Source organism: Talpa europaea (assembly GCF_964194135.1).
Source record: "Talpa europaea genome assembly, chromosome: 6".
Lineage (NCBI taxonomy): Eukaryota > Metazoa > Chordata > Mammalia > Eulipotyphla > Talpidae > Talpa > Talpa europaea.
In genome coordinates, this window is record NC_140072.1 from 88,585,491 (window position 1) to 88,611,568 (window position 26,078).

The window sequence follows — 26,078 nt, forward strand, 5'->3', positions numbered from 1 at the left end:
CATATAGTTTATTGTTTCTGTTTCTCTTACATCCTATACTGCAGATATACAATAGCTGTGAACTGTCCAGAAAGGAAATGGAGAAAACAACCCTATTTATGATTCAAAAAGAATGAAATACTTCAAAATAAATGTAACCATTCTCACCACTAGATAGATAATATAGATAGATAGGCAGGCAGGCAGGCAGATAGATAGATAGATAGATAGATAGATAGATAGATAGATAGATAGATAGATAGATAAGGAGTGAATGAAGACTGATGACAGAGTGTTAATGCCTTAGTCACAGGCAATGCTATTTCATAGACAGAAATATAATAACCTAGGATTGATGTAGCAAGAGAAAATTGGTTTTCTCTAAAACACGAATTCATTTCTGAAACTACAATAGTAATTTGTTACCTTTTAAAAAAGCAGTCTTTTAGCTTTTAACTAAAAGAATCAATACTAACTTATTCATTGATCCATGCATTCATTCATCCATTCACTCATTCATTCATTAAATAAATGCTGTCATAGGTGCTTTTCTAAGTTCTTAGTAATCAATAGGATTCAAAATAAGATTCTGTTCTCATTGAGCTTACATAATTATTTGTAAGATTAAATTAATCCTCTAATAATAATTCCTTTTCAATTTTTAAAAAATCTAAAGAATGTCAGCAAAAAATGACCCACTTGGTGTTATTTCTGGGCCATATTTCAATCATTATTAATTTTATCCATATCTTCGAAGAAAGAGATAACAAATGAATGAAATCAGAGTAAGATGGGAGAAGATGACTGATTAGCAAGGAGGAGTACAGTTTGGACACAAAGGCTTCTTTGACGAGATATTGTTTGAGGAGAGGAAAAATGAAGGATGGTAAGTAAGAGCTGGAGAGGGGAAAGCATTTAGGCACAGAAGAGTGGGCAAGAATAAAGGAAGATCTGTGGGCCAGGAAGGAAGGTGACAGGTTGGAGAGAAAGCCATAAAGAAAGCAAAGAGGGCACCTCCTAGGACAGAAGATCAGACACAGGTATTTAACCCCCACCCCACCCCAAACCTAGTGGGCAGTTGCCACTGATGACTGAGGTGGGACTTAAGAAGTCAGCTTGAGGATGAGAACTCAGAGATAACTCATTCTCCAGAGCTCCCCGAGGGGGTGAGGTTGAGATGGCAGCTTGCTTACCAGATTCCCTTCCCTAGTTATGCTCCCAAACCCTTATTGATTTTCCTTAGGAGTACTGCATTGCCTGATTCAAGACTGGCTTCTGGAGAAGTCTGACCTATGACAGGCTGGGACCACACTGGCCCACATTGATAAAACTTATTGAGGATTCAATTGTAAATGTAACAGAAGGTTACTAGATGGATGAAAATAACAATTAAGAACATGGACTTGGTCAGGTTGTTCTAACATACCTTCTTATTAGTTGTGTGACCTTGGACACACAATTTAAATCTTTGTGTCTCTTGCTTCTTCATCTGTAAAACAGGGATATCAATAGCTCCTATGTTCACATCCTTTTTAGGATGAATTAAGTCAGACTTGAAAGCGCTTTGAGTTGTGACTGTCCATGTACATTTATGATTCAAGTGGTAGTAACATAAATTGATAGTGATTTTTAAAAGATGACCAAATGCCATATGGATAATAGATTCTAGGAGGGCAAAGGGGCACGAGGAGACCAATTAGGAACTATTGCAATAGTCAGGTAAAAGACGATGCTGGTTTGGACCAAAGGCGACAGGGAGACCAAGCAGGTTTAGGCTACGGCTGAATGCAGAATCAATAGAACTGGCTGACGAACTAGATGTTACATAATGACTTGCAAGGGAAATAAAAGAATCAAGAAAACAGAGAAAGCAAAAAAGTAATGGATTGGGGAAGAGAAGGAATCAGATTCTGTTTAGATGATTGGTTTGATATCTCAATGAAGATGCCTGGTCAACAATTGCGTAGGAGTCTAAAGTTGGAGAAGTGGTGAATGCTATTAACAATCATTAAAATATATTGCAGAAGTAATACTGAGTGAGTGGGTCATTTTTCACTTATCATTCCTTAGATTGTTTTTTAAAATTGGAATGGAATTATTACTAAAGGATTTATTTAATCCCATGAATAATCTGAATTAAATTTACTGAGACCAATGATTAAGGAACTGAAATGATTAAGGAACTGAAATTCAGTCATTTAACAAAAAATTATTCAAATAGCTAGCCATCCATGGTTGAACACAGTGCTGTGAAGCTGTCCACAGCCTCTGCAGTGCCAGTTCGATCCCTGCTGGTCACAGAAATACCCACATGGTGGGGCAGACCTCTCCTGTCTCGCCCGCTGCTCCCCTCAGCAGTGTACTTTGGTCAATCTGCCTGTTCTGTTCCCCACTCTGTCTCTGGTGAATTCTCTCACCCTCCCATGCCTCTGGCCTATACCCCAGTTCTTGTATAAATAAATAAATCTTTAAAAAAGATTCAAATAGCTTAAATTTGTGTCTTCTCCTTACCCAAGAAGACCTCTCAAGATGTCTTAGCTCTAAAATAAATGTGCACTCTTTTACACCAGCTTAAAAGAATAGAAAAATTTCAGAAAGCACAGGATGGTTGGGCTGTTTGGGGCATAATTTTACCATATTTCAAGAATAGTATCATGATTACATATCTAAGCTCCTTCTGAAAAGTCACTGATACCTTAAACTGTTACACAAGTATGCCGACTAGTTTAATGTTCCTGTTATAAACCAAATTAATCCTCTTATTTCTATCAGCATGTCTGTAGATTATAAACTGCATTTCGCTAAGACAGGAATTTCATGTAGACTCACACAAAGCAAGCATCTGATAAATGCATAAATTATTGCTCCAAAATAGCCACCTACAACTTTTACCCACAAAAATAACCATTAGTCTCTGTGTGCAGTTCCTTAAATTTGCCTGGAACCTGCCTCTGTTCTCTAGGTCCTAAGCTGTGCCCAGGGCCTGACATCCACTTCCTCAAGTCCAGTCAGACAAATATATGGAAATAGGCAGAGACTGGGCTCACTTGCTTTTACATGACCTTCTTGGCAAATCAATTAGGTAGAATTTCTAGCTCAAGCACTAATCCTTACAGCATCTTAAATTAACAGGACGAACCAGTAACACAGTTTCTTAAATGCATTATCTATCAATTCCCAATCCAGCTCTTTCTCTATACCAGGTCAATTTCTCAAGACGCCTCACCCATAACTGTATCCAAGCTAGAAGACAACCTGCCAATCCTGAAATACTATTCTACTTTTCTTCGATTATCTCTATCCCTCTATGCCTTCTGTTTTAGACTTGCTTATTTCTAGAAGTTGTCCCTAATAAGCCCTGATTAATCTTAGTACTATTTCCCCAGTTACTGAAAAATTCTTCATCCTTCCAAAGTCACCCTAATTCTCCTCTGCCCTTGGTTTGACTTTCTAGATGCAATTAGGCATTCCTCTCCCACCGCATTTGTAGTTGGAGAAGATATTTTGCTTCTTCATAGTTCTTCAAAAATTGGCAGCTGGGCCTCCCTGGTGGCACAAGGGGTTAAGCACAGCACTGTAAAGCTACCTGCAGCCTCTGCAGCACGAGTTCAATCCCAGGCTGGCCAGGGAGTTACCCACATGGCGCAGCAGACCTCTCCTGTCTTGCCCACTGCTCCCAACAGTGTATTTCAGTCAGTCTGCCTGTTCTCTGTCTATGGTGAATCTCTGCTCCCCACTCTGTCTCTGGTGAATCCTCTCACCGCCCCCCACACACACCTCTGGCCTGTACCCCAGCTCTTGTATGCATAAATAAATAAATCTTTAAAAAAAAGATTAAAATAATTTTTAAAAATTGGCAGCTCTTCACCAAGACAGTACATTACCAAGAAGAGTTGAATAAAAAGAGCCTAAACATCCAACACGATAAGATTGTTCATTTTTTTACTGTACATTTACTTATTCATTTAGTTAAATACTTAATGACTAGCTACTACATGTCAGTTATAATTTTAGATTAGTTGAAATAATATAAAGGGGCAACAATAGAATTAGTTGAAATAACCCAGAATGGTTAAATGGAGCAAACCATCTATTAGTTATAAATGATCGTCAACCACTTTAATAACTATAGTTAACTATAAATAAGCATGTATATGATTACCAAATTTATGGACTCATATGTACATATGTAAAATAAACATACATAGGACAGGATTTTGAAGAACCTGTACCAAGAAGATAAAAGTTGTTTGTCCCTATTGAGTAGGGCTATGGGTATTTTTAATGTTCTTCTTCTCTGATTTTCTCTTATGGAATGAACATGCATTGTTTTTCTAAGAAGAAAACCTAAACATTATAAATGTAAATTGATTTTCAACTTTGGAGAATTTTCTACTGCAAATTATTTACTGCATTATCTAAGTTGATAATGTTTGCTCTGCGTGTCATGTTTACAGTTTCTGTGTAAGAATGGATAACACAGATTGTTCCAACTAAATTAATCCCTCACCATTCAAAAATTACTTATTGATTTACTAATCTATTGTTACATATCTCAGTTGTTTCAAATTTCACAAACATCAAACAGTTTCTTACATTTTAACCTCATAATTTCTGAAAAGAATAATTTAAAATGCTTTAAAGACTCCTGGAAAGCAAAAATTATTAATATTGGAAAATCTAGTAACTTGAATTTATTTTTGACTGAATGGTCTCATTGATTAAATTCTTTTTTTTAAAAGATTTATTTATTTATTTATACAAGAACTGGAGTACAGGCAAGATGCATGGGAGGGTGAGAGGATTCACCAGAGACAGAGCAGGGAACAGAACAGGCAGACTAATGAAATACACTGCTGAGGGGAGCAGCGGGTGTGACAGGAGAGGTCTGCCATGCTATGTGGGACCCTTACTGGCAGGCGGGGATCAAACTGGTGCTGCAGAGGCTGCAGACAGCTTCACGGTGCAGCACTCAACTGCCTCTGCCACCAGGGGAGGCCCCTCATTGATTAAATTTTCTCCTTTGAAATATTTTTTACCTAGTTGCATTTCATCAGACTACTTGGAAATATGCCAAAAACTACCAGATCTATGTATTAAGTCAAACAATTAACATCTCTTTTCTAGACCATGCATTGTTTGAGATAGATGGGACAGGAAGCTAAGAGCCTTTATAATATTGACCATAATGGAATTTGACTTATACTTGTTTCTAAGCATGGAAATTTTGATGAAAGGCATAAATATAATAATTTACTCAATATAAAAATAGTGATACAGTCTAATTAAAGGGTTAATAGTTTATGACTTTTGGAAAATATTATTTCCTTAGAGAATATCAGACCTGAATATGAAAATCTTTAGTAATATTATTTGAATTTGATAAAGCATAATAGCTGAGCATAAATTTCTGAGATAGTGAAGACCAAAATCACATGATCAAAATTATTCATTGCAAAATGGATTAAAATGTGAATAGCTGGATGCTGAAAGTTGGATCGCTCCTTTCTCTGGAGTGAAAGGAAATGAGTATAGTGTTGATGGCATGGGAAAAGACCCTCTATGGCTCCCTGAAGTGGGATGTAAAGAAAACAGGTGTATGTGTGTGTGTGTGTGTGTGTGTGTGTAGTGAGAGAGAAAGGTTATCTTCTTGATGGGTAAGAATTACTTACCCATCCAATTCATAAAGTCCCTGGAGCTAGTTACTCTAATGTCCTCCTAATAAAGTCTCTTTTCTTCCTTAACTAGGAAGGTTATGGTTTAACTTCCTAAAACCCTGTTTAGTTAGTGCTGGTCATTTGCAAATATAGAATTCCTTGATACATACATAATCAACACTGAGATTCTATAAGAATTAACTCGTGTTTTCACAGCTAGGCAAAATGAAGGTCAAGTAGATTTTTAAATCATGGTTTAATTCTGGAATTATGATTATTTGTTTGGATTTCTCCAAAGTAGATTATATAAAAAGACTTATTCCTCTGATTAAAAAAAAAAAAACATACCAAACTTCATTCAAATGAAGTAAACATGGTCCATAACTCATTTGGGTAAATATATCAATAAATCAAAGATTATGCTTCTTGCCTCATTAATTTATCTGTACAGAAGTAATCAACATCAGTTAAACCATTCTATGTAATATTAAGTATCACTGTTAAAAAAAACTCCTTCCAAATCATCCATGCTACATTGCTAACAAAATCTCCAGTTTGTGACTAGAAACCCTCTAGTCCATTAATCACAATGTTATCAGAGACAAAGAGGCATTTCAATTCCTGGTTTTTGTATCTCTGTTTTTCTATTAGCAACAAAATGAGAACCTTGTAGGGAGACATAAGCCTAGATGGAAAAAAGAGACAAAATGATAAAGCACTCAGATAAGAGATGAATTTACAAGGTCAGCAAGAGCATCCTGTGGTTCATCAGCCAGCCAGGATCTTTTCAGTAAATATTTTTTACTATAATTACCAAAGTGACGCTACAGTACCCTTATAAAACAGCTCGTCTCCAACAACATTGGAGAAATGTTTTTCTTCTGTATTAGATACTGTTAGTTTCCAAATGTTTTACCTCTGCCTCCCCACCTAGTTCTCCTGAATTTTCAATAGCAGATGTCAACCAACTCTGCAAATTTAAGATCATACATCAGTTCACAGGCTCACTTATAGCTCTTCCCTTTTGTGATAATTCAACTCCCCTTGCAGCAGAGAACACTTTTCGCCTAAATAGAAAGTGACACGTGAGTGTGTGAGGGTTTCTATACTGTCAGACAGGAGAAGATTATAGGAATGTAAGTATGTTCCACGGAGGAGCAGATAGTAGAAAGTACTCTGCCTGCCCTGTTCCCCTCCTTTTCCCAACTACCTTTGTGTGGTAGCAGTTTCTGAATGGTCTTAAGAAAAAGTTTTTTCATACTACATACTCTAGGATGAAATCAGTTATGGGAAGACAGTGATGGAGGCCACGAGTAGAAAATTTGGGATGGAAGCATGGCAAGGCCAGAAACTGGAGGTGAGGGTAGAAATGATTAAGACAGTTATCAAACCAGCAATAAAAAAGAAAATCCTTCGGCAGGACTCCACAGGCACAGGCTGACTGCAATAGAAAGTATCGGAGGCACAGTATCGGAGGTGGGGAGAAGGAGACTGAGGGCCACTAGAGAATCATGATCTATACAAATTAACCCACTCACATGCTAAAAGTGATTAATGTAACAATAGACAACAATTCTCCAAAGGAATGACCCCCTCCCCAAAAGAACGCTGTATCAGTACAATTTCTGCCCTGGCAAAATGCATCTCTCCTCTCAAAGCTGCCCACCTGTGACTACACAGGTACCTCTCTTTTTTCCCTTCTCCTTTTCCTAATAAATCTGTCTTTTTAACATGTAAACTTTGCCTACCTGTGTCTGTGCAAATGTCCGATCTCCTGGGTAAACTTGCAGTGTGCTGCTAAAAGGGAACTCTGCTGACATTTTTAGCAGAAATAAAGTATCCCACTCACTGAACCCAACACCTCATCAAATAGATATCAGACAGCAATTTTTAAAACTGAACTAGAATAGAACTAATTAGCAAATGTCAGAGTGCATGCATACAGTAAGGATAAATACTATTTCATGAAACTTTTGTTTCTGTTGGAAATGTATGAACATGTCAAATGCTTTTCTCTTGGGGTCAAGGCCAAAAAAATCTGAAAGTCCTGATCTTAGTCAAGGGATATTTTCATTCCACAAATATTTACTGAACACCTATACTATGTATCTGGCATAGATCTAACACTTTGAGATACATCCAGAACAAACCAGATGAAAATCTCTGCTCTTATAGAGTTTCTACTTTAGCAGGAAGACAATTAATAAACAACAAACATAATAACTATAACTGTAAAGCATAAAGAAGAATAGAAACTGATAGTGGGATAGAAAAATTAGAACAAATTGAGGGAGGCCTGTGTGCCAAGGAGAGGATATGCAAAGTTTTTTGGGTGGCATTCACAAGAATCTTTATTTTCCTTTTATTAGGCATGTTGTAATTTTTTATCATCTCTGTAAGACTCAACTGTGGTGGTATAATATCAGGGTGAGACGAGAGCCACGTGGGTGAATGAATGCATCAGAGACAGCGTGGAGTACAGAAAAGGCGCATTTACTGAAATACCCTGCAAGGTAGTGGAGGGCTACATAGAAGAGGTCTGCACAGGAAGGGTTTGGAGCTCCTTTTTATTTCCTGTTATTTCAGGCATTTTCATGACGGGGGAGTCATTCTCTACCAGTTGCTATCTGCTGGGATACTGGGATTCGGTGTCCTGCCTAGTTATCTTTGTCTTATTTCTACCTTCCTGGGACTTCTCCATGGTTCCCTATTGGTCATATGGGCCAATGGCCAGGTTCCCATGGCAACTCTATCACTTTCCCTTCCTTACCCATTTTGTGTCTTTCAATATTGTTCAGTTGAGCAAAGAGCAGAGACCAAGTTTTAACTCTATTAAATCATACCCTGACACCATAAGAGTTTCCCTCACCAATGCACCCATGCACCATCATCTCAGTCCCCTGTGCTCCTCTCTCCCTCCCTCTGATCCCTCTCCCTCCTCCCCTGCAGGATGTCTCTGATTTATAATTGTCCGGTTTTGCTTTGTTGTGTTTTGTACTATTATTATTTTTTTACACTGATGTCTTAGTTGATTCCCCTATATTCCTGCTATAAGTGAAACCATCTGATATTTTTCTTTTTCCTTCTGGCTTATTTCACTGAGCATAATTCCTTCTAGCTCCATCCACATTGCTGTGAATGGCATGAGTTTATCTTTTGATTGTTGAATAATATTCCATTGTGTATATATACCACATCTTCTTGATGCAGTCATCTATTTTTGGGCGTGAGGGAAACTCTATGGGGACTACACCTAAGGGGGTAGGGGGAAGAAAATATTGTTTAAAAATGAACACTGATATAAAAAAAATAAAAAATTAATATAAAAAATTAAAATAAAAACAAAACAAAATCATACCCTGACAACAATCCATCCATATTTCTGTTGGGCAAGAATTATTCCATTGTGATCAGTCTTCTATAGATTAGCTCCTGCTTTTCCAGAACTTAAAACACCTTAACCTACATGCACAGCAAATTGAACAAATACTCATTCCCTTCAGTACCCCCTAGAATCAGATTCAGAGAATGAGATTAACCTTGAAGACCCGCTTTGGACCTCAGCTCAGAAGGACACCAGTAATCCTTCAGCCCCATTTCCAAATCTAGGAAAATTTTTCTGAGTCTCTTTTGTGATTATAAATAAGCCCCAAAGATTATTCTTTATCAAAAAAAAAAAAAAAAAAAAAAAGCTGGTCTCCTTGGGCTTGGGCTTGGGTCAGATTCCAAATGGCCATGTCATCAAGGAGTATTAATTAACATGTATAAGCCTCTTGGCTTATACTGACCAGCCACTAAATCCAGAATTGAACAACTACTGAATCCAAAGAATTAGCTTCTATCTAGGAATTGCATAAGGAAGCTCACTTTGTTTGTTTGTTTTGTTTTGTTTTGTTTTGAATGGCTCCTAATGGTTCTACTGTTTGAAGCTAAAAGTCAAACCCAACAATTTCATCTTCACACAATTCATGGGAAGTACCTATCAGTTTGGTGCACTCTTCTCTCCTGGAGGCCCCCAGGAAATATTTTTTGGCCCAGAAAGTAGTCTCCCCTGCTCTCTGTAAGGATGGATTTCTGGGAGAAGCAGTTCTAAATGTAGTCGTCAGTGTGTGCCTCCTTAGAGAAAGTGGTTCTGAGCACAGACTTGATTGAAGGAGATGAGGGAGTAGGTTCTGTAGCTATGGAGATGGGGGAGGGGTGGAAAGAAAAATCCAGGCAGAGAAAAGAGTCGGGGGGGAAAAAGGTCCCAAAGCACAACAGTAAGGCCTTCAGTCCCACTGGGAGGCAGTGAAAGAGGAGGCAGGAGTCTGAGTAGAAGCCAAATGTGTTCCATACCCATGAAGGTGTTTCCAGAACTCCTTCCTCTATGGCAAAAGGAAAGAATTAAAACTACAGGCCATACCTCCCTGGTGACCTAGGGGTTAAGTCTCAGTGCTGTCACCCCTAGGGCCTGGGTTTGAGCCCCAGCCAGGGAGCTAACCCATGTATGGAGACAGCAGACCTCTCCTGTCTCCCCGCTGCTCCCCTCAGTAGTGTATTTCAGTAGATCTGCCTGTTTGCACCCACTCTGTCTCTGGTGAATCTTCTCACCTCCCACACTTCTGGCCTGCACCCCAGTTCTTTTACACAAAAATTAAAAAAAATAGATTTTAATAAAAATGAATAATCTTTTTTAAAAACCTGTAGGCCATAAACATGGGAATAGAAAAAAAGCATTTTAATCAAATTGTAAATGACATGCTTTTTCACTCCCCTGTTGCCTTTATTTCTCACAGACCTGCAATAAACACAAGGAAAGAGCCATACAGTTTCTGCTGAAATTCATCATAAGAAATTCTTGGGTTTCTTATATTTTTATTTTTTCTTTTTTTTTTCATTTTTTAAAAGATTTATTTTATTTATACATACAAGAACTGGGGTATAGGCTAGAGCTGTAGGAGGGTGAGAGGATTCACCAGAGACAGAGTAGGGAGCAGAACAGGCAGACTGACTGAAACACACTGCTGAGGGGAGCAGCAGATGAGACAGGAGAGGTCTGCTGCACCATGTGGGTTGCTCCCTGGCCAGCTGGGGACTGAACTCATGCTGCAGAGTCTGTGGATAGTTTCATAGTGCTCTGCTTAACCTCCTGAACCACCAGGGAGGCCCCTTATATTTTTAGAAATGAGAATTGCAAAGAAAAAAAAGAAATAAAATGCATTTTTGTGACTATTACTTATTATTTCACCAAATAACAGTGAGCAAGTTATTATATAGGGTATAGTGAGCAAAGAAAATAATTGTAATAAAAGTGGAAGTACCAGAAGAAGGATATTTTTGTAATACAATGAGGATTCAGAGAAAGGAAAGTTTCCTTCTTACTGAGGGAAATCAAGAAAGTCTTCCTGTAGGAGATGATTTCTACTGTATATAGAAAGAAGTATATGTCCCGTGAAGATGGGCAAAAGTCACAGTGAATAAAAGCCTGAGATGCTGCTGCCAAATGGATTTCACATTTGTCTCTACAATGTGGCCTTGCTACTCTTCTCTGAGTCGGGAGGCTTGTGATAGCCCCGGCAGAGTGAAACTACTTGACAGCAAGGCTAAAGGAAAGTCTGCATCACTTCCTGTTAATCCTCTAGGGTGCTTGCTGGAGTGGGACTGGGGACCAGCTTCCTCCTATCTAGCCTGAGACCAGCATGCTGGCTGCTGTGACGCTCAGAAACAGTCTGGTCAACAGTCTGCATCAAGGGCCAAATGTGTGAAACAAGTTGGATTCACATTCTCATCTACTTCAAAGAGTGATTATGTAGAAAAGAGAGGAATTTACTGTTAGTCTAGACAGACACCAGCAAGCCCGCCCCAGATGACACCTGGGCTGTGCTGAAGGCAGCATGGAGTATAGAATGAGCATGGAGGGTAGGGGTTCAGAAAATCGGGGTTGTGATCTCAGTTGTATCCTTTGGCAGCCCAAGGAGAGTCAGCTACACACTCATGCCACCCAACTCCCTGCCTCCAAAATACACAAAAGCACTTGAGAAACTATAAAGCATCATTCGCTGGTATAGGACTTTTAAGATTACTTTCAGTTAAATAAATCCATTTTTGTTGTTTATAATCAAATAGTGCCAAAGGTTTATCAGGAAAAATATTCTTCCTTGTTCCCTTTCAAGGTCCCACTTCCACTCTTTACAGACAACCACATTTAACTTTTAACCATTTCTTCTAATAATTATCCACATATCATTATCATTTCAGAATATACTTATTCTAAAAGTTACTAATTCATAATGAAAATGAAAGTTAGTTCTTTTACATTCTTCCCTTATACTCTCAAGTGTCTATTCTCTTCTAAATCACCAATTAGTATTTACATCAAGGTTCTTATGTATTGTTTGCTGCAGAAACAGCACCAAAATATCTCTCTCTCTCTCTCTCTCTCTCTCTCTCTCTCTCTCTCTCTCACACACACACACACACACACACACACACACACAGCTTTTTATAATGAGATGAATAATCATTTCATTATTAACCTACATAATTTCCATATGTATTTTTTTATGCTTTCATGATTCTCCATCATATTCACTACCATACCACCTATTGAGCCTATTTTTCTCACTTAGAGCTCTCTCCCCGTTTCTGTTAGAAATCATCCATCCTCCTGCCCTCTCCAGACTATTCTCTAGAATTGCTCTCAACCTAACACTTTTCTTTATTTCTTATGGACTGGAACCATACTTGTTTAGGTCTCATTTCTTTCTATTTCTTTATTCTGTCACTTTGCTGCTACATACCTTCCATGAGCTTCTTAGGAAAGATTACATTGAAAATAAGTTTTCTAAATCCTACACAACTGTGAGTTCACTGTGCTAGGAGCACATTAGGATTTTTAAAATCAAAGGTCTGTGTTCTTCAGGTGGGGTTATTTCCAACAGCACAGGCTATTCTGTGGTAGTGTTGCTCCACAGGACGAGCTGATGGTAGGAGAGGCAGTCACAGAGCTGGGCTCCCACCCCTGCAAGGGAGGAGTCCCTGGAGTGATAAAGATGAGTTGGTAGGTGATGCTCACAGCCAAAAAAGCCAGGCAGTCACAACTTTGGTAGCAATGGCATGGCAAGAGGGGCTGCCAGGCTCCACAGGAAGTTGCGGCGATGGTCACTAGAACACGGCAAAATAAAAGTCACGGCCGCTTCCTCAGTTTCCAGACAACCAATTTTAAGATCATGACCCACCAACTACAGTAGTGGCCACAGTCTAGGAGGAAGGCCCTACACCATCACAGCAGGTATGTTTTGCAGCAGTTCCCCTGGCACTTTTCCTTTAATATGGAAACTGATGTCCAGGAATTATTTTTTAAGTACTTCATTATTTCCTTTCTCTTTATTTCAGTTATCTATTGCTGTGAAATAAATCACAATTGGGGATTGAGATAACGAGGATTTATTATTTCTCTTGCCCCTGTGGTAACCAGGCAGTTCTGATTCATTTACGGTAGCAGAGGGCACTCACATAGCTGCTTTCAGCTGGGATCTCAGCTAGGGGTGGGGGATATGTCTAGGGTGGTCTTTGAGGCCCCAAAGTCTCTCTTCATGTGGTCTCTCACCTCAGTAACCTAGCCCAAGCACTGAAGCTGGCCTTTGAGAGGAAGCAAGTCAAGAAGATAGTTCAGTGTGAATGTCCCTATCAAGCTTCTGCTTGCATCACACTTGCTACCGTCCCATAGAACAAAACAAGTCTCTTGGTCAAGTCCCAGTGTGCCTGGAGGCCAGGACATGAGCATGAATTCTGAAAGATATGGTGCCGTCGGGGGCATGGTGTAGCACTCTACTATAGTCCTTATTCTTGCTTTCTGGAATGTCCATTATTTGAATGTTAAGCCTCTGACTGGCTAACTCATTTTCTTAACTTTTTGCGATTATTTTCCTTCTCTTTGCCTTCTTGCTTTGTTTTTAGACTTCATCAACTTTATTTCCCAATCCATCTGTTAATTTTTCATTTCCATTTTAATGGATTTAATTTCCAAGTGTTCACATTTCCCCTTAATTTGTTATATTATCCTATTCTTATTTTCAGACTATACATGTATTGTCAGAGAATATCTTATACGTGTAAGCATTTACCATTTGGGGTTTTTTGTTGGTTTTTTTTTTTTTTCAGCCTTTTTTCCTCACTGCATAATCTGTTCCCTCCAAATGGCTTTCCCCCCATTTGTTTATTATTATGGATCTCAATCGTTCATGTTAGAGGTTTCCCTCAGATGTCTGTCAATCCATGATGACTAAGGTACAAAAAACCTGACTGCCAGGTCTGAGTGTGGAGTCACTGACCATGAGCCCCACTGCCGAGTGATCTGTCTCCCCCATTTGCTGTGGGACCTCAAGGACCAGTGTCTTAGATCTTTCTGTGGGAGCTCATCAGATTCCCTGAGAGTAGACGTCACACCTCCAGCAGGCTACGAGCATGGTGAGATTAAAGGGCTGGAGGGTGGTGGTGATGGGGGCTGGGGATGGTGGTCTTAGCGTCACATATATTTACTTAATCTTCATTTTCAGTATAAGGTACATGCCCTTAAATGTCCCCCAGTCCAAACACTTTCCACTTAATACTCTTCAACGAATTAACTTCTCATTTTCCTCCTGAATGGAGGCAGGTGCCCAGCAGAGATGATTGGGGGAAGGGACCTAGAAACCAAGTGTTTCCTAAATAGCTTTCCACCATTCATTTTCATATGAATGCTCATTCCCTTTACCTCCAGTTCCAGAGGAGATGGTCTTGATACTCTATGAACTTCTTGAAGATTCCGCAATCACAGGATTGGTTTTTAGTTTCTCCCATTGCCAGGTAAGCACTCAGTTTTCTCAGGTCTGCTGAGTGAGTAACACTTGTTCACCTGGTTTTCAGCTGCTGCTAGGCTCTCTACCAATGTGGGTGTTTCACTCTCTTCCTCCTCCACCCCCCTTCCTCTCTTTCCTTGTTTTAACACTTTCTTTACTAATGTTTAATGGGGTTCTAACCAAAGTAAAAAAAAAATAGATGGATAAATTGAATCTGCCATCTCTTCTTTTTTTAATTATTTCCTTAATTGGAGGTAAAATTGATTGCCATCCCTGTATATAATTCAGAGGACTAGGTTCCCACCTCCTCAGACGTGCATCACCTCATCCCACCCACCATAAATACCTCTGCTGTCCTTTTCCAGAAACACTACTTACTAGTTCTCCATCATAAAATAAAACATTTTGGGTATAGAAGATTTAGAAAATCCAAATAATCAAACAGGAAAACAGATCACTTATAATCCAACCATCTGGAAACCACCGATTGTTAACATTTTCCTCTTACATTTACAAGTGGGGGGGGTGAGTAGAAGGGGGAGTGGCGCACCCTTTCATTCCTGTAACAAGTATCTGAGTGCCCCCTCTCTCTGCGTGCTGTAAGTCTCTGGACATAAAACTAAAAGCAAGATCAACATGGTTCCTGGCATCTCAAAGCTCCAGTTCTGTTGGAGTAAGACAAACCATTTCCATAAAATGTGTATGTAGGGTCAGGAATAACCACTGAGCAGGTTTTCTATGATCCAGCAGACCGGGTAAAGGAGGAGTCAGAGTCCTCAGTGGCTTTTTGCAGGTCTTTTATTGGGGTTTAGCAGGAACACAGCAAGCAGGGGTACTGCCAGTCTCCCAGCCCCCAGCAAGTCTTCACTCTAGCTGGGCTCTCTGGCCTTCTCTCTCTCGGCTTCTGCTGCTTCTGCTTCTCTCAGGTTCTGCTGGCGTCCCCGTGACGCCGCCCTTAAAAGCCCAGTCTCAGCCCAGGTGAATCTCATCCACCTAGGCCCACACCCTACTCCAGGTGCCCCCCATCAGGCATGCATTCGGGACCACAAGGATCCATCATCTATCCTGATGGCGGGAGGGCAGAAAAGCCTGACATTTTTTCCTTACCCTACAGTGTAACATATTAGCAAAGATTAGTACAAGATTTTATGTGAGCAGAAACCAGGAATATTGGTCCTAAGCTTGGGCATGACAGAGAGGGAGACTGAGGGAAAGAACAGAAGCTACTGAGTGTCCAGCATAAAAAGCAATCGTGCTTATTTACTAAAGATTCGCCATTGGTCCTATAGCAGAGATATAAGATGCATAATATAACTGGCAATTTCTCTCAACAGTAGACCATGTGTGACTTTTTCATCACCATATATCAACATCTTAATAGCCAGATACTCTTCCAGTGTAGGAGTGTAACTCCTTTAACTGATCACTTTAATATATTTAGGTTACTGCCAAGTTCTAGGAATTACCTACCATCTGTGGTAACCCTCTTATCTTTGCACATTGAGATGAAATTTAATAGGATTCAAGGTCCAAAAATAAACAACAAAAGGAGATGACAAGGGAAGTCTGGCTTAACAGCCGCTCACTTGGGACAAAATCAAGCAGGTTTTAGCTGACTGCAGACTAATCGGAGTCTACAGTCAGATGACAGCCAGAACCACGCATACAGCCCTGGACGGCATTAACACAATTCGGTGTCCAGAACAAGAAATGTGCTCTGAATATCTGGGGCAGTTAAAATTTGTTCTGCACATCCCATTTTAAGAGAAACTTTGACACGTTCCAGGGTTATTTCTTGTCTCTTCCCTCCTTACCCACCTGATGCTTCATCCAATCTGAAGAATTACTGATGCCACACTGTGAACTGCCACCTTGCCCCGCCTGCCCATGACATCACCTGGGCTGTGGCCAGGACGCCATAGGTCCTTCATACTTCACATGCCTGCACACCCACCTGAGCAGCACGTACATGAGGTTTTACTGGATCACAGCTGCGTCCATCCATTCTCATGTCGCTGTGGCTGCTCTCAGGCTATATGGAAGTAGCTGCCAAAGACACAGTATGACCGACCCACACAGCCTAAAACCTAGTCCTAAACAGAAAAGATTGTCAATCCTTGGCCTCATCAGTAGTTTCCCCTAACTGCTCCCTCATCCTTGCTACCCCCAAAACCCTAACCCATCTTCCCATTCTTAGTGTACCTGGTACTTGTTTCTATGAAGGCACTTAGACACTTTAGTGTAATTGCCACCTATCTCTTGCCTGATCTATAAGTGACATGAGGCCCAGGGTCTTACTTTATCCCACTTTTGGAGACAACATTAGTGAACTCCACCATCCTAAACCCCCAGACCCTGCAGCTCTCCAGCGCCATCTACAGCTTGGGCAAACCTGCAGGCTCAGAGAAAAGTTTTTTGTTCTCTGTCAGTTCTCATGGAGGCTTTGAAATGTGAGTGTGGCCACTAAATGGTTAAAAAAAAAAAGCCAGCCAGACATTGGTTTACAATGAACACAGCCAGTATTAGGTATGTATAGGAGGAAGCGCTCTCTCTCCGCAACCCACTGTGGGTTTTGGTAAGAAAATATTCTTGCTATGAGTTGTTTGACTTCAGAAAAGTTCAGGGAGAACACACCAAAGCGCAGAGTAGGAGACCCCTAACACCACTGCCCCCACCTCTGCAGAACCAGCAGAAAAGCCTGAAATCAAGTAAAGAGATGTGGGACACTATGGAAGAACTCAGGTCTCTGAATGGGGGGAGGAGTCGATGGGAAAAGACCATGTGATAAGGAATCCAGAAGAGAACGGGGTGTCATGGAGGAGGGTGGAGGAGAGCAAGAGCCACATTTATCTCTCCCTCCACCCCATCTCCACTGTGACTCTGGAGTCCTCCCCTGGACCTTTACAAAGAAAACCTATCTCCATTCTGCAGGAGACAGGGGTTCCTAGTCTCCTTCGGGTCCAGAGCTGAGAGCCCTCACCCCTCTTCCTCATTTTCTTCCTCAAGGGACACCTACAGCCCCTTGAAAGGACAATGGAAGACAGTGGTCCCATCTAGAGCCTTAGGCTGCACCCTCCTCCAGGATCCTGAGGGTATAAAGTCAGTGTTCCCCTCTTCCTCCCCAACTCATCTTCAAGTATCAGAAGACAAAGGCATCTCTCTAGGGTCACAGCTGCATTCTCAGAAATCCACAACCTGTCTGCCTGCCACACCACAGCCCGTACTAGATGTTCAGTCACCGCTAACCCTTCCAGGAGCAGACTTCGGCTCAAAGAAATGCTTAGGAAGAACATAGAAGCCTTTGCAAATATTTGAAAAGCTGCCTCATCAAAAAGCAATTAGCTTAATTCCTTGAGATTAGAAAAGCAAGGAGACAACTATGGGTGAGTCCCTGTACAGAGGTAGGTTTCCATTTAATATAAAAGATAAAATCGAGTGGACAATTTGAGAGGCACTGCTTCCTCTAGCTGCAAACAGTGGAACAGAATTAAGCGATCCCAGGAGAAGAACACCATGTATTTGTCCTGGGAAGAAATCTGACCTGGGATTTCTCAGCTCCTTGTAATTTGAACATTCTAGTCATCAAATAAAAGTGTATGTACAGAAATGAAAATTATATTTGCTTAACCATTATACTAAATGTTTATCACTGCTTTCAGTTTGTCTTCTCAAACTATAACAATACTGGTTCATGGATAGTATTCGGACATCCATACTTCAAACAATAATGTTGTGAATATAAAATCTTTTCAGACTGGGGCCACAAAAGTTCACTAAATATTTATCTTCAATTTAGTCAATAATCAAATTACATCACTCATAAACTTTAGTATATTTCTTTTGAACACCAAACTGGATACAAGAAAGGCACTGTTATGTAAAATAGGTTATTTCAAAAACAATTTGACAAACTTTGGTCAAATGCTATTGAAAAATTGCAAAGGAGCCTTCACCCCCATTGAATACTACACATTGCAAATGAAGTTAAGTGAGACAACAATTTCTAAAGCATTTGTCTAATTCCTTTCTTCTAAAAAGCTCACGAGGTCCATTCCCAAAGTACTTTTATTGTTTTAAATTATTATTGACAATAAATCTACCCCTCACCTTTGAAGAACACTCAATATTTTTTAAAACATGTTGACATGTGATTTTTGTTTTAATTCTCACAATGTATCTGGGCGGTAGGCAGTGGCAGAGATCACTGGTTGTCCTAAATGATTCAACATAATAGAATTCAATAATAGAATTCAATTCTGATTTCAACATAATGGAATTATTCACCAAGTACACAGCTCTGCAGCAGCCCATAATTCCCAGACTCCTTACACCACATGACTGAGTTCTGCCAATGAAATATAAGAGGGAGGCATGGGGGCAACCTCCAGATCAGGTTCTTACAAAACCACATTCTCCTTCACTTCTTTCACTGTCCACTGGATGAAACTGGGGTATTATTTGCCCTGAAAATGGTGAAAAATCATGTACCTATTTGGGGAGGAATTCTTCACTTTTCTTCCTTCCTTTCAAAACTTCCCAGACACTGTATGAAAAAGCAGATTGTAATTATTCTATTTACAAGAAAGAAGAAGATATTGAAACAAGTAGATATTATTTTATATCTATATTTACTCATTCATTAACTATTGTATTGAATATTTCCTCTGTGCTGAATACTTAAAATTTAAAAATAACTATGATATATAGTGTCTGACCCCAAGAAATCACCAGTAAATGATTCACTCTGTCTGCTATTACCACAAAATGAAAGTATTTCTGTGAAGTCTTTGAAGGATAAATAGGAGTTTATCACAAGATACAGGGAAGAAGAGTATAGTGATTCTTCAGATTAATTTTGCACCAAAAACATATCATAATAGAACATATGGGAGATAGATTTTGCTTTACCTTTTTAAGTATAGATTACAAGTATAACTTTGGAGCTCCTGAGAAGATGTGAATCTTGGAGGATTCAGTAACAGTATGTATTTTTACTCACCCACTCTTGTCCTCCTAAAAGGCATGTATTCTACTATCCTCCTACACCTAAAATTTCCGTTATGCCTTAAAAGAATAACATTCGCTGAAGCAAAGGTACCTTTTGTGCAAATTAAATATAATAAAATTCTGGCGTAAAGCAATAAAACTGTTGGGAAGATTAAGCTAACTCAGAAGACTTTTATGTACAAAAGCCATGACTAACTACACATTCGAATAGCAGTGACACATTCACTCATTTTACACTTAAGAAACGCATGACATTATTTGAATGTTTAGTAGTCTGTATTTTCTTTTTTTCAACTCAAAGCAATTCACACTGTTAACATTGCTATGATTCTGAAATTATTTTATTAGTTCTTTTCCTATTCTTTACTTTTTTTTCTTGGACATTCACAGTAACCTTCAAAATATACTGTATTCAATCAGATAGTCAAAAATGAGTGAGTGAAACTCTTTGGGAGATAGTTTAACTATTTCTAATTAGTACACTATTGAATTAAGAAGTATTCTATAAAATACTTTAGTTTTCAATCTAATTGGTTATTATACCCATATAAAAATCCAGTTTAATGAGAAGAAAATTGGTATAGGGCTTCCCCTAAATACATTGCACACAATTTTTCAGCATGGATCTAGAAATTGACTCCACCATTAAACTTGGGAAATGAAAGTTCCCAGATAACAAAACTTCTTTCAATATATGCTCCTAAATCCAAGCAGAAGACTTCCTCTACCTCCCATTCTGGAAACATCTTTGTGATGTTACATAGTTCCTGTTTAGGGGTTTTTACAATGGAGTCATACATAAATTTGGCAAGCCCTAAGTTTTCACAGAAAATGTCAAATTCTTCCCCGTTATATTTACCCATTTTTCTATGTGCTTAGAGTTTGGTACTCCCTACTCCAACAGAAAATAACTAGAAAAATGGATAATCAGATCAAAACCTAGTAGTACCAGCTTAGAAAGGAAAAGTCTGGCTATTAATAAACCAGAAACTGGGCCTCCCCGGTGGCGCAGCGGTTGAGCGCTGGGTTGCAAAGCTGCCGGCGACCTCTGCGGCGCCGGTTCGATCCCCGGCTGCTCCCCGGCCACCAGAGGAGGGTCCCACATGGCGCGCAGACCTCTCCTGCCGCCCGCTGCTCCCCTCAGCAGTGTACTTCGGTCCTTCTGCCTGCTCTGCTCCCCGCTCTGGCTCTGGTGAATTCTCTCACCCTCCCGCGCTTCTGACTGTATCCAGTGCATGTATAAACAAAACGAACGAACAAACAAACAAATAAATAAATAAAAACATGCCTCTATTAAATAAATAAATAAATAAACCAGAAACAACTTGTTGAGCAAAATGCCATTTTAGGAAACATAGAAGACAGGAACGTGGCCTTCTCATTTACAGACTTGCCAGACTAATGGAGTGTCGACAGGAGACTTGGGGCTAAATGAACGGAAGGGCGTGGTAGAAGGCATCAGAAATGAGGCAAGTGGGTTCCATAGAAGGAAGAGATGGCATTCAGATGTGGGGCTACAGGGAGCACATGAGCTGGTTCTTGAAAAAATGTAGGGTTTTAATAAGTAAGGACTCTTATTCACACACACAGAGTCCTTGAGAGGATCCATTGTGTCACGCTGCAGGAGGCACAGCAGAAGAACAGCAGCTAGGAGGCCATTGCAATCACCCAGGCAGAGCCCCTTGGCTGAGGCTATATATAAGGAGTGGCTGGATTCTGGATATATTTTGAAGTAGGTGAAGTAGGTGGAGTTGCTATTATGGTGATGGGGAAAAGAGTTTGTTTTTAGATGGGTCAAGTATGGCATGCATACTGGACCTGTTAGTGGAGAAGGCAGTTTGCCTATTGGACCTGTTAGTGGAGAAGGCAGTTGTCTACGCAAGTCTGGAGCTCAGGACAGATGCTGAAAACTCAAAACTTGGAGTTTTCAAAGAGATCACTTGAAGCAGATTTAGAGAAGTGGCTGATAGAAAGAGTCCTGGGACATTTTCTTTTTACAGGCAAGGTGAGGAGGAATAAATAAAAGAAACTGAGAAGGAATTACCAGTGAGCTAAGAGGAGTAGCAAGAGAGAGTGGGGCTCTGAAAACCAAGTTGGTAAAGTCTATACAGAAGGAATAGGGGTTAAACAAATGCTGTGACAGATCACCTTAGACATAAACACTGATGCTATAAAGATTTGATATCACTAGAGCCATATTAAAATAGGGCAGTAGAAAGCCACTGCAGGAAAATTCACTTTATTGTCCCCTGTAAACTGGATCTGACCCTGGGACTGGGTCAAACTGCCAACATTCCCATAAACCAACAAAAAGAGAATATCCCATTTGAAAGGATTGACAAAGACAACTTTAACAACTTTTACTTTGCAACTGCTCCATCTGACCATTTTACCTTATGGCTCCTTCATCTACCATTACTTCATCCTTCTCCTTTCCCTCTGTGAGGCTCCCAACTGGATCGCCCCCACTGGCAACATGTTTTTGATTTCTTTCTAAATCTACATACCCCACTTTGCAATTCTCTGTTACTGTGTAGCCCACTCAATACCAGTCAAGTTTATACTACACGTCAATACCCAAAACAGTATCTCTCACCCCTCCTCATTAAGTGAAAGAGGTTATCTTTTCCTACAGGTTCCCTGTACAAATAATTGCAAAATTCCCAGAGAGACCCACATGTATCTGGAACTTGGTTCTGGTCCTCTAGAAACCCACGGGAGGAACAAAGCCTGAAAAACACCACTGCCACTGGATCCCTCAGCTACAGGCCTCAATATTTGTTTTTCCAGAGACATCAAGAATCTCCTTTCAAGAGTTACGAAGGCACAGCATTCCCTCTTCAAATGGGAGAGAGAAGGTATGACTTCCTTCTGGGTTATATTCAGATGAACAAAGCATCCCAAGTTCTTATGTACTCAGAGCTCTGTGGGAAGGTCCTGCTTTCAACTTCTCTACCTCTCTCTCTCTGACACACACACACACACACACACACACATGCACATGTGCGTGCACGCTAATTTTGTCAAGGTTCATCCTAGTATCAGAAGCCCACAAAAGAGCCTTGGGACCACCATTCTGAACATGATCCCCATTATTCTCTATCCATTCTGTAGTTCCTTTGACCTGCATCCTCACCCCCAGGTCATCGGAGCTAAGTTCTTGAATCTCTCAACAGGCTTGGGCCAGGAAAGGGAGGGTCAAATGTCCTGAGGGGAGCTCTCCAGCCCATTTTTAAATTAGCAGAATGCAGAATGAGGTGGAGGAGGGGTGTTGGCCGTTTTAATCCTTCATCAGCATCAGGTCCCAAAAACAAATTAATATCCTAGAGGGCTCAATAGTCCCTAACAGCAATATCTAAACCCCAGCTGAAATGTTCTGTTACTAAAATCTGCAGGATATGTCTTATCTTTTCCAGCAAGAGCATCTTCTCTATCCCCTTCTTCTAACACATGTATCAAAAAAAGAACATTGAAAATATCTCACATGAAAAAATTAATTTAATAAACCATCTCTGATAAAAGCAATTTACTTCTTCATAAGACACAAGAATGACTAAACTCCATACCAAAGAAATTTGAAAGCAAAAATTAATATTTTACAACTAGCTTTTTGTTTGCATCATCAGCAAAACCAAATGTCCACTGCCACTAATTTCTTATGAATACAAAGTCCACCATTTCAGGAAGGGATAGTTAGTGTTTGGTGAGTTTCTTCGACAGAAATACAAAATTATAACTGAAAAGTTCATCAGTACAAAAATCAAAATCAAGTTGACTATTTGAGATACAAGAGTTCCAGAAGGCTCCTGGAGTCCCAAATCCTTAATTTATTTTTTTAAAATCACCTAAGTGATTGGTAACTTGTATGTAAACATACTGAGTTTATTACATGTCCTCTAAAAATAGAACTTGTATGATTTCAATCTACACTAGTGATTTTGTAGGTCCTCCAGCTGCCGCATGGACTTCTTATTTGTTCCTGATATGAACTGATAGTTTTCTTCAAAAGAGAGGACAGTTCTCCCCATCGTTTTCTATCACTAAACATAAACAAATGGTCTTTAGATTCTTTTGATTCCCTTAAAGGACGGACAGATTGCTCTAAAGCGTAATGAAGTGATACATCAATATAAAATCGCTAAAGTCACAATTTTGTCAAACAAATAAAACACTTCTTATGATTAGTGATGGCAAACAGGTCTTGTGGACTTGACATACAATCTAATTTAGCCATTATTAACATTACCCTCAGCTCAGAACACTGAGTCAGCTCAATAATCCAGTACTGTCCCTCTCTCAATTACCTGTGGCTTCAATTGCAAATGTGTTAAAGAGGTAGTTTTGAATTTGTTCAAAATATGTGGTCTAATTCTAAAATTAAAAATAGGCCTTCCAGTAGGTTCACAAGTTATCAAAATACCATATCAAGAGTTATCAATTTAAACACTTCTATTAAAATGTTTCCACATGTACATAAAATATTTTTGTGATATAAAACTCTACAAAAGATAGCAACAACTTCCATCATTATAAATGAACCATCAAATCAATGAGATCTAATCTTGAATACTAAGTAAAGGAGAAAAAAGAGGAAGAATTATTTGGGAGAAAACTTTATCATGGGAGTCAACACTTCCTGCCATTAAATTGATTAAGCATTCAGCACAGGGTGTTAAAATCCACTGTGTCTGACTAATAACCTAATTAGCCAGGAGCCCTAGTCACAGGAGAAAGAGCATCATGGAAATGCAAATGTGGTAGGACACAGTCTACACTATCCTGTAGTTGTTTCTGTGTTTTTATGCCTAGCTTCGTTTGTGGTTGTAGAAGGAATCTTGGAGCACTGATGATTAAGAAAGGTTGATGGATGTAGTTCCCTACCCTGCCACAGAAATAACTTCCACAAGCAATTTAAACCAGGCTTTCCAGGTGATGCAATTCTGACACCTTCACATTTGCTTCAATGTGAATGTGCCACAAGTAAGACAGATCTTCTGGATTAACGTTCAACTCTTGACATTTCAACAAACTCCAGCAGAGTAAGCCTACCTGCAGCTTTGGAATAAACTTCTTTCATCCACCCTCCTCACTCTCCTCCTAGCTACTACCAGCAAATCTTCCCTGCCCTTACCTCTAGGAATTCCTCCACACTCGAGAAAAGGAACTCCCTTTTCTCATTGGAAAAACTGCTTCCTATTTCTTTTTGACAAATGGGCTCCAAAGGGCACTCACCCGCGCGCTCCCTCCGGAGACCTCCCTCCCTTTCCCAACTCCATGCCTATCTCTGAGAGCCCAAGCAGCTGAGGGCCGGGTGTGGGTCCCAGGTGATCTCAGGAACGCGCTCCAGCGGGGCCTCCTCTGAGTTGGAGGCTCAGGCACCCGTCATGCCCCCGGCGGCGTCCCCAGAGGCCCTCTCCCCAGCGGGGTCCCTCCACCTGGCCCCTCGAACTCACCAGGAGGAGGTTGTGCGCCACCAGGTACCCGAGCCGCGGGCTGCCCCGGACACCGGGGGCCAGGCGCCCGGTGGCATAGCCGTGCCAGGCCACCACGTAGGGGTTGTCGATGGTGATCCAGTACTTGACCTGTCCCCCGAAGTGGCGGAAGCAGAGTTCGGCGTAATCCCTGAAGTGGTCCGCCAGGGCGCGATTGGCCCAGCCGCCGTAGGCGTCCTGCAGGCGCTGGGGTAGGTCCCAGTGGTACAGGGTGACCACAGGCTGCACGCCCAGCTCCCGCAGCCGCTCCAGCAGGCGCCGGTAGTAGCGCAGCCCCTCGCGGTTGGGGGCGCCCGAGCTGCCATTGGGGAGCACCCGCGCCCAAGAGATGGAGAAACGGTAGTGGGTGACCCCGAGCTCGCGAAGCCCCTCTGTGTCTCGGAAGACGTTGTTGTAACTGTCGCTGGCTACCTCCCCAGTGGCGGGCGGGGACGGGGACGGGGCGCCCGACGGCACGCCGGCCACTAAGGGGTCGCCTGGGGTCACCAGGGGGTGACGGGTGAATGTATCCCAGATGGACGCCCCCTTGCCATGCTGCCGCCAGCCGCCCTCTATCTGATAGGCTGCGCTGCCCACGGCCCAGAAGAACCCGTCGGGGAAGGTGCCGTGGAGGAAACCCGCGGCCTCAGGAGGCGGGGAGCGCGCAAAGTGGACCCAGGTCTGCGCGCCGTCGCCCGGCTCCGCGCGCAGGCGGTGGCCTCCCAGGACCAGCAGCAGCTGTAGCGGCAACAGCGGCGGCAGCCACTGGCTGCGCGGAGGGGCGCGGGCCAGCATGCTGAGCGGGAGCCGGGCGATGGGGCACCGCTCCGCCCTGCGCCCCTTTATGCCGGCGCCCCGCCGCGTCGCCCGCCCCCAGCCGGTGCGCCCACCCCCGCTTCCCCTGCGGGCCCCGCTGGCAATAATTACCTGCGAGACAGCATCCCCGCCCCCGCCCTGGAATGAGCGGGAGGGGGCGGGGGTACAAAGGGCAAGCGGGTGCCCAGTGAGTGGGCAAGACAGCGGGCAAGGTGCAGCAGGCGCCACTCCTGGACGTCGGAGAAAAGGCACCTGTTCCCGCAGCTCGCAGGAGTTGTAGGGGATGTTTTGGCTACGCAAGTTCTCTCCAAGCCGCCTTCTCTAGCCCA

The 26,078-nt window shown here is 41.3% G+C and overlaps 1 protein-coding gene across 1 annotated transcript in view; it reads right to left on the minus strand.

Moving 5' to 3' along the window:
* Window positions 1-25,791, minus strand: part of KL (klotho) — a gene marked incomplete at its 3' end in the record, with an annotated part of 37,612 nt that extends 11,821 nt beyond the window's left edge. The window contains exon 1 of the mRNA XM_084235690.1: window positions 24,916-25,791. Within this exon, the coding sequence (XP_084091816.1) occupies window positions 24,916-25,728 (813 nt within the window). The 5' untranslated portion in view covers window positions 25,729-25,791. The remainder of the gene's footprint in view (window positions 1-24,915) is intronic.
* Between the last annotated feature and the right edge of the window lie 287 nt (window positions 25,792-26,078).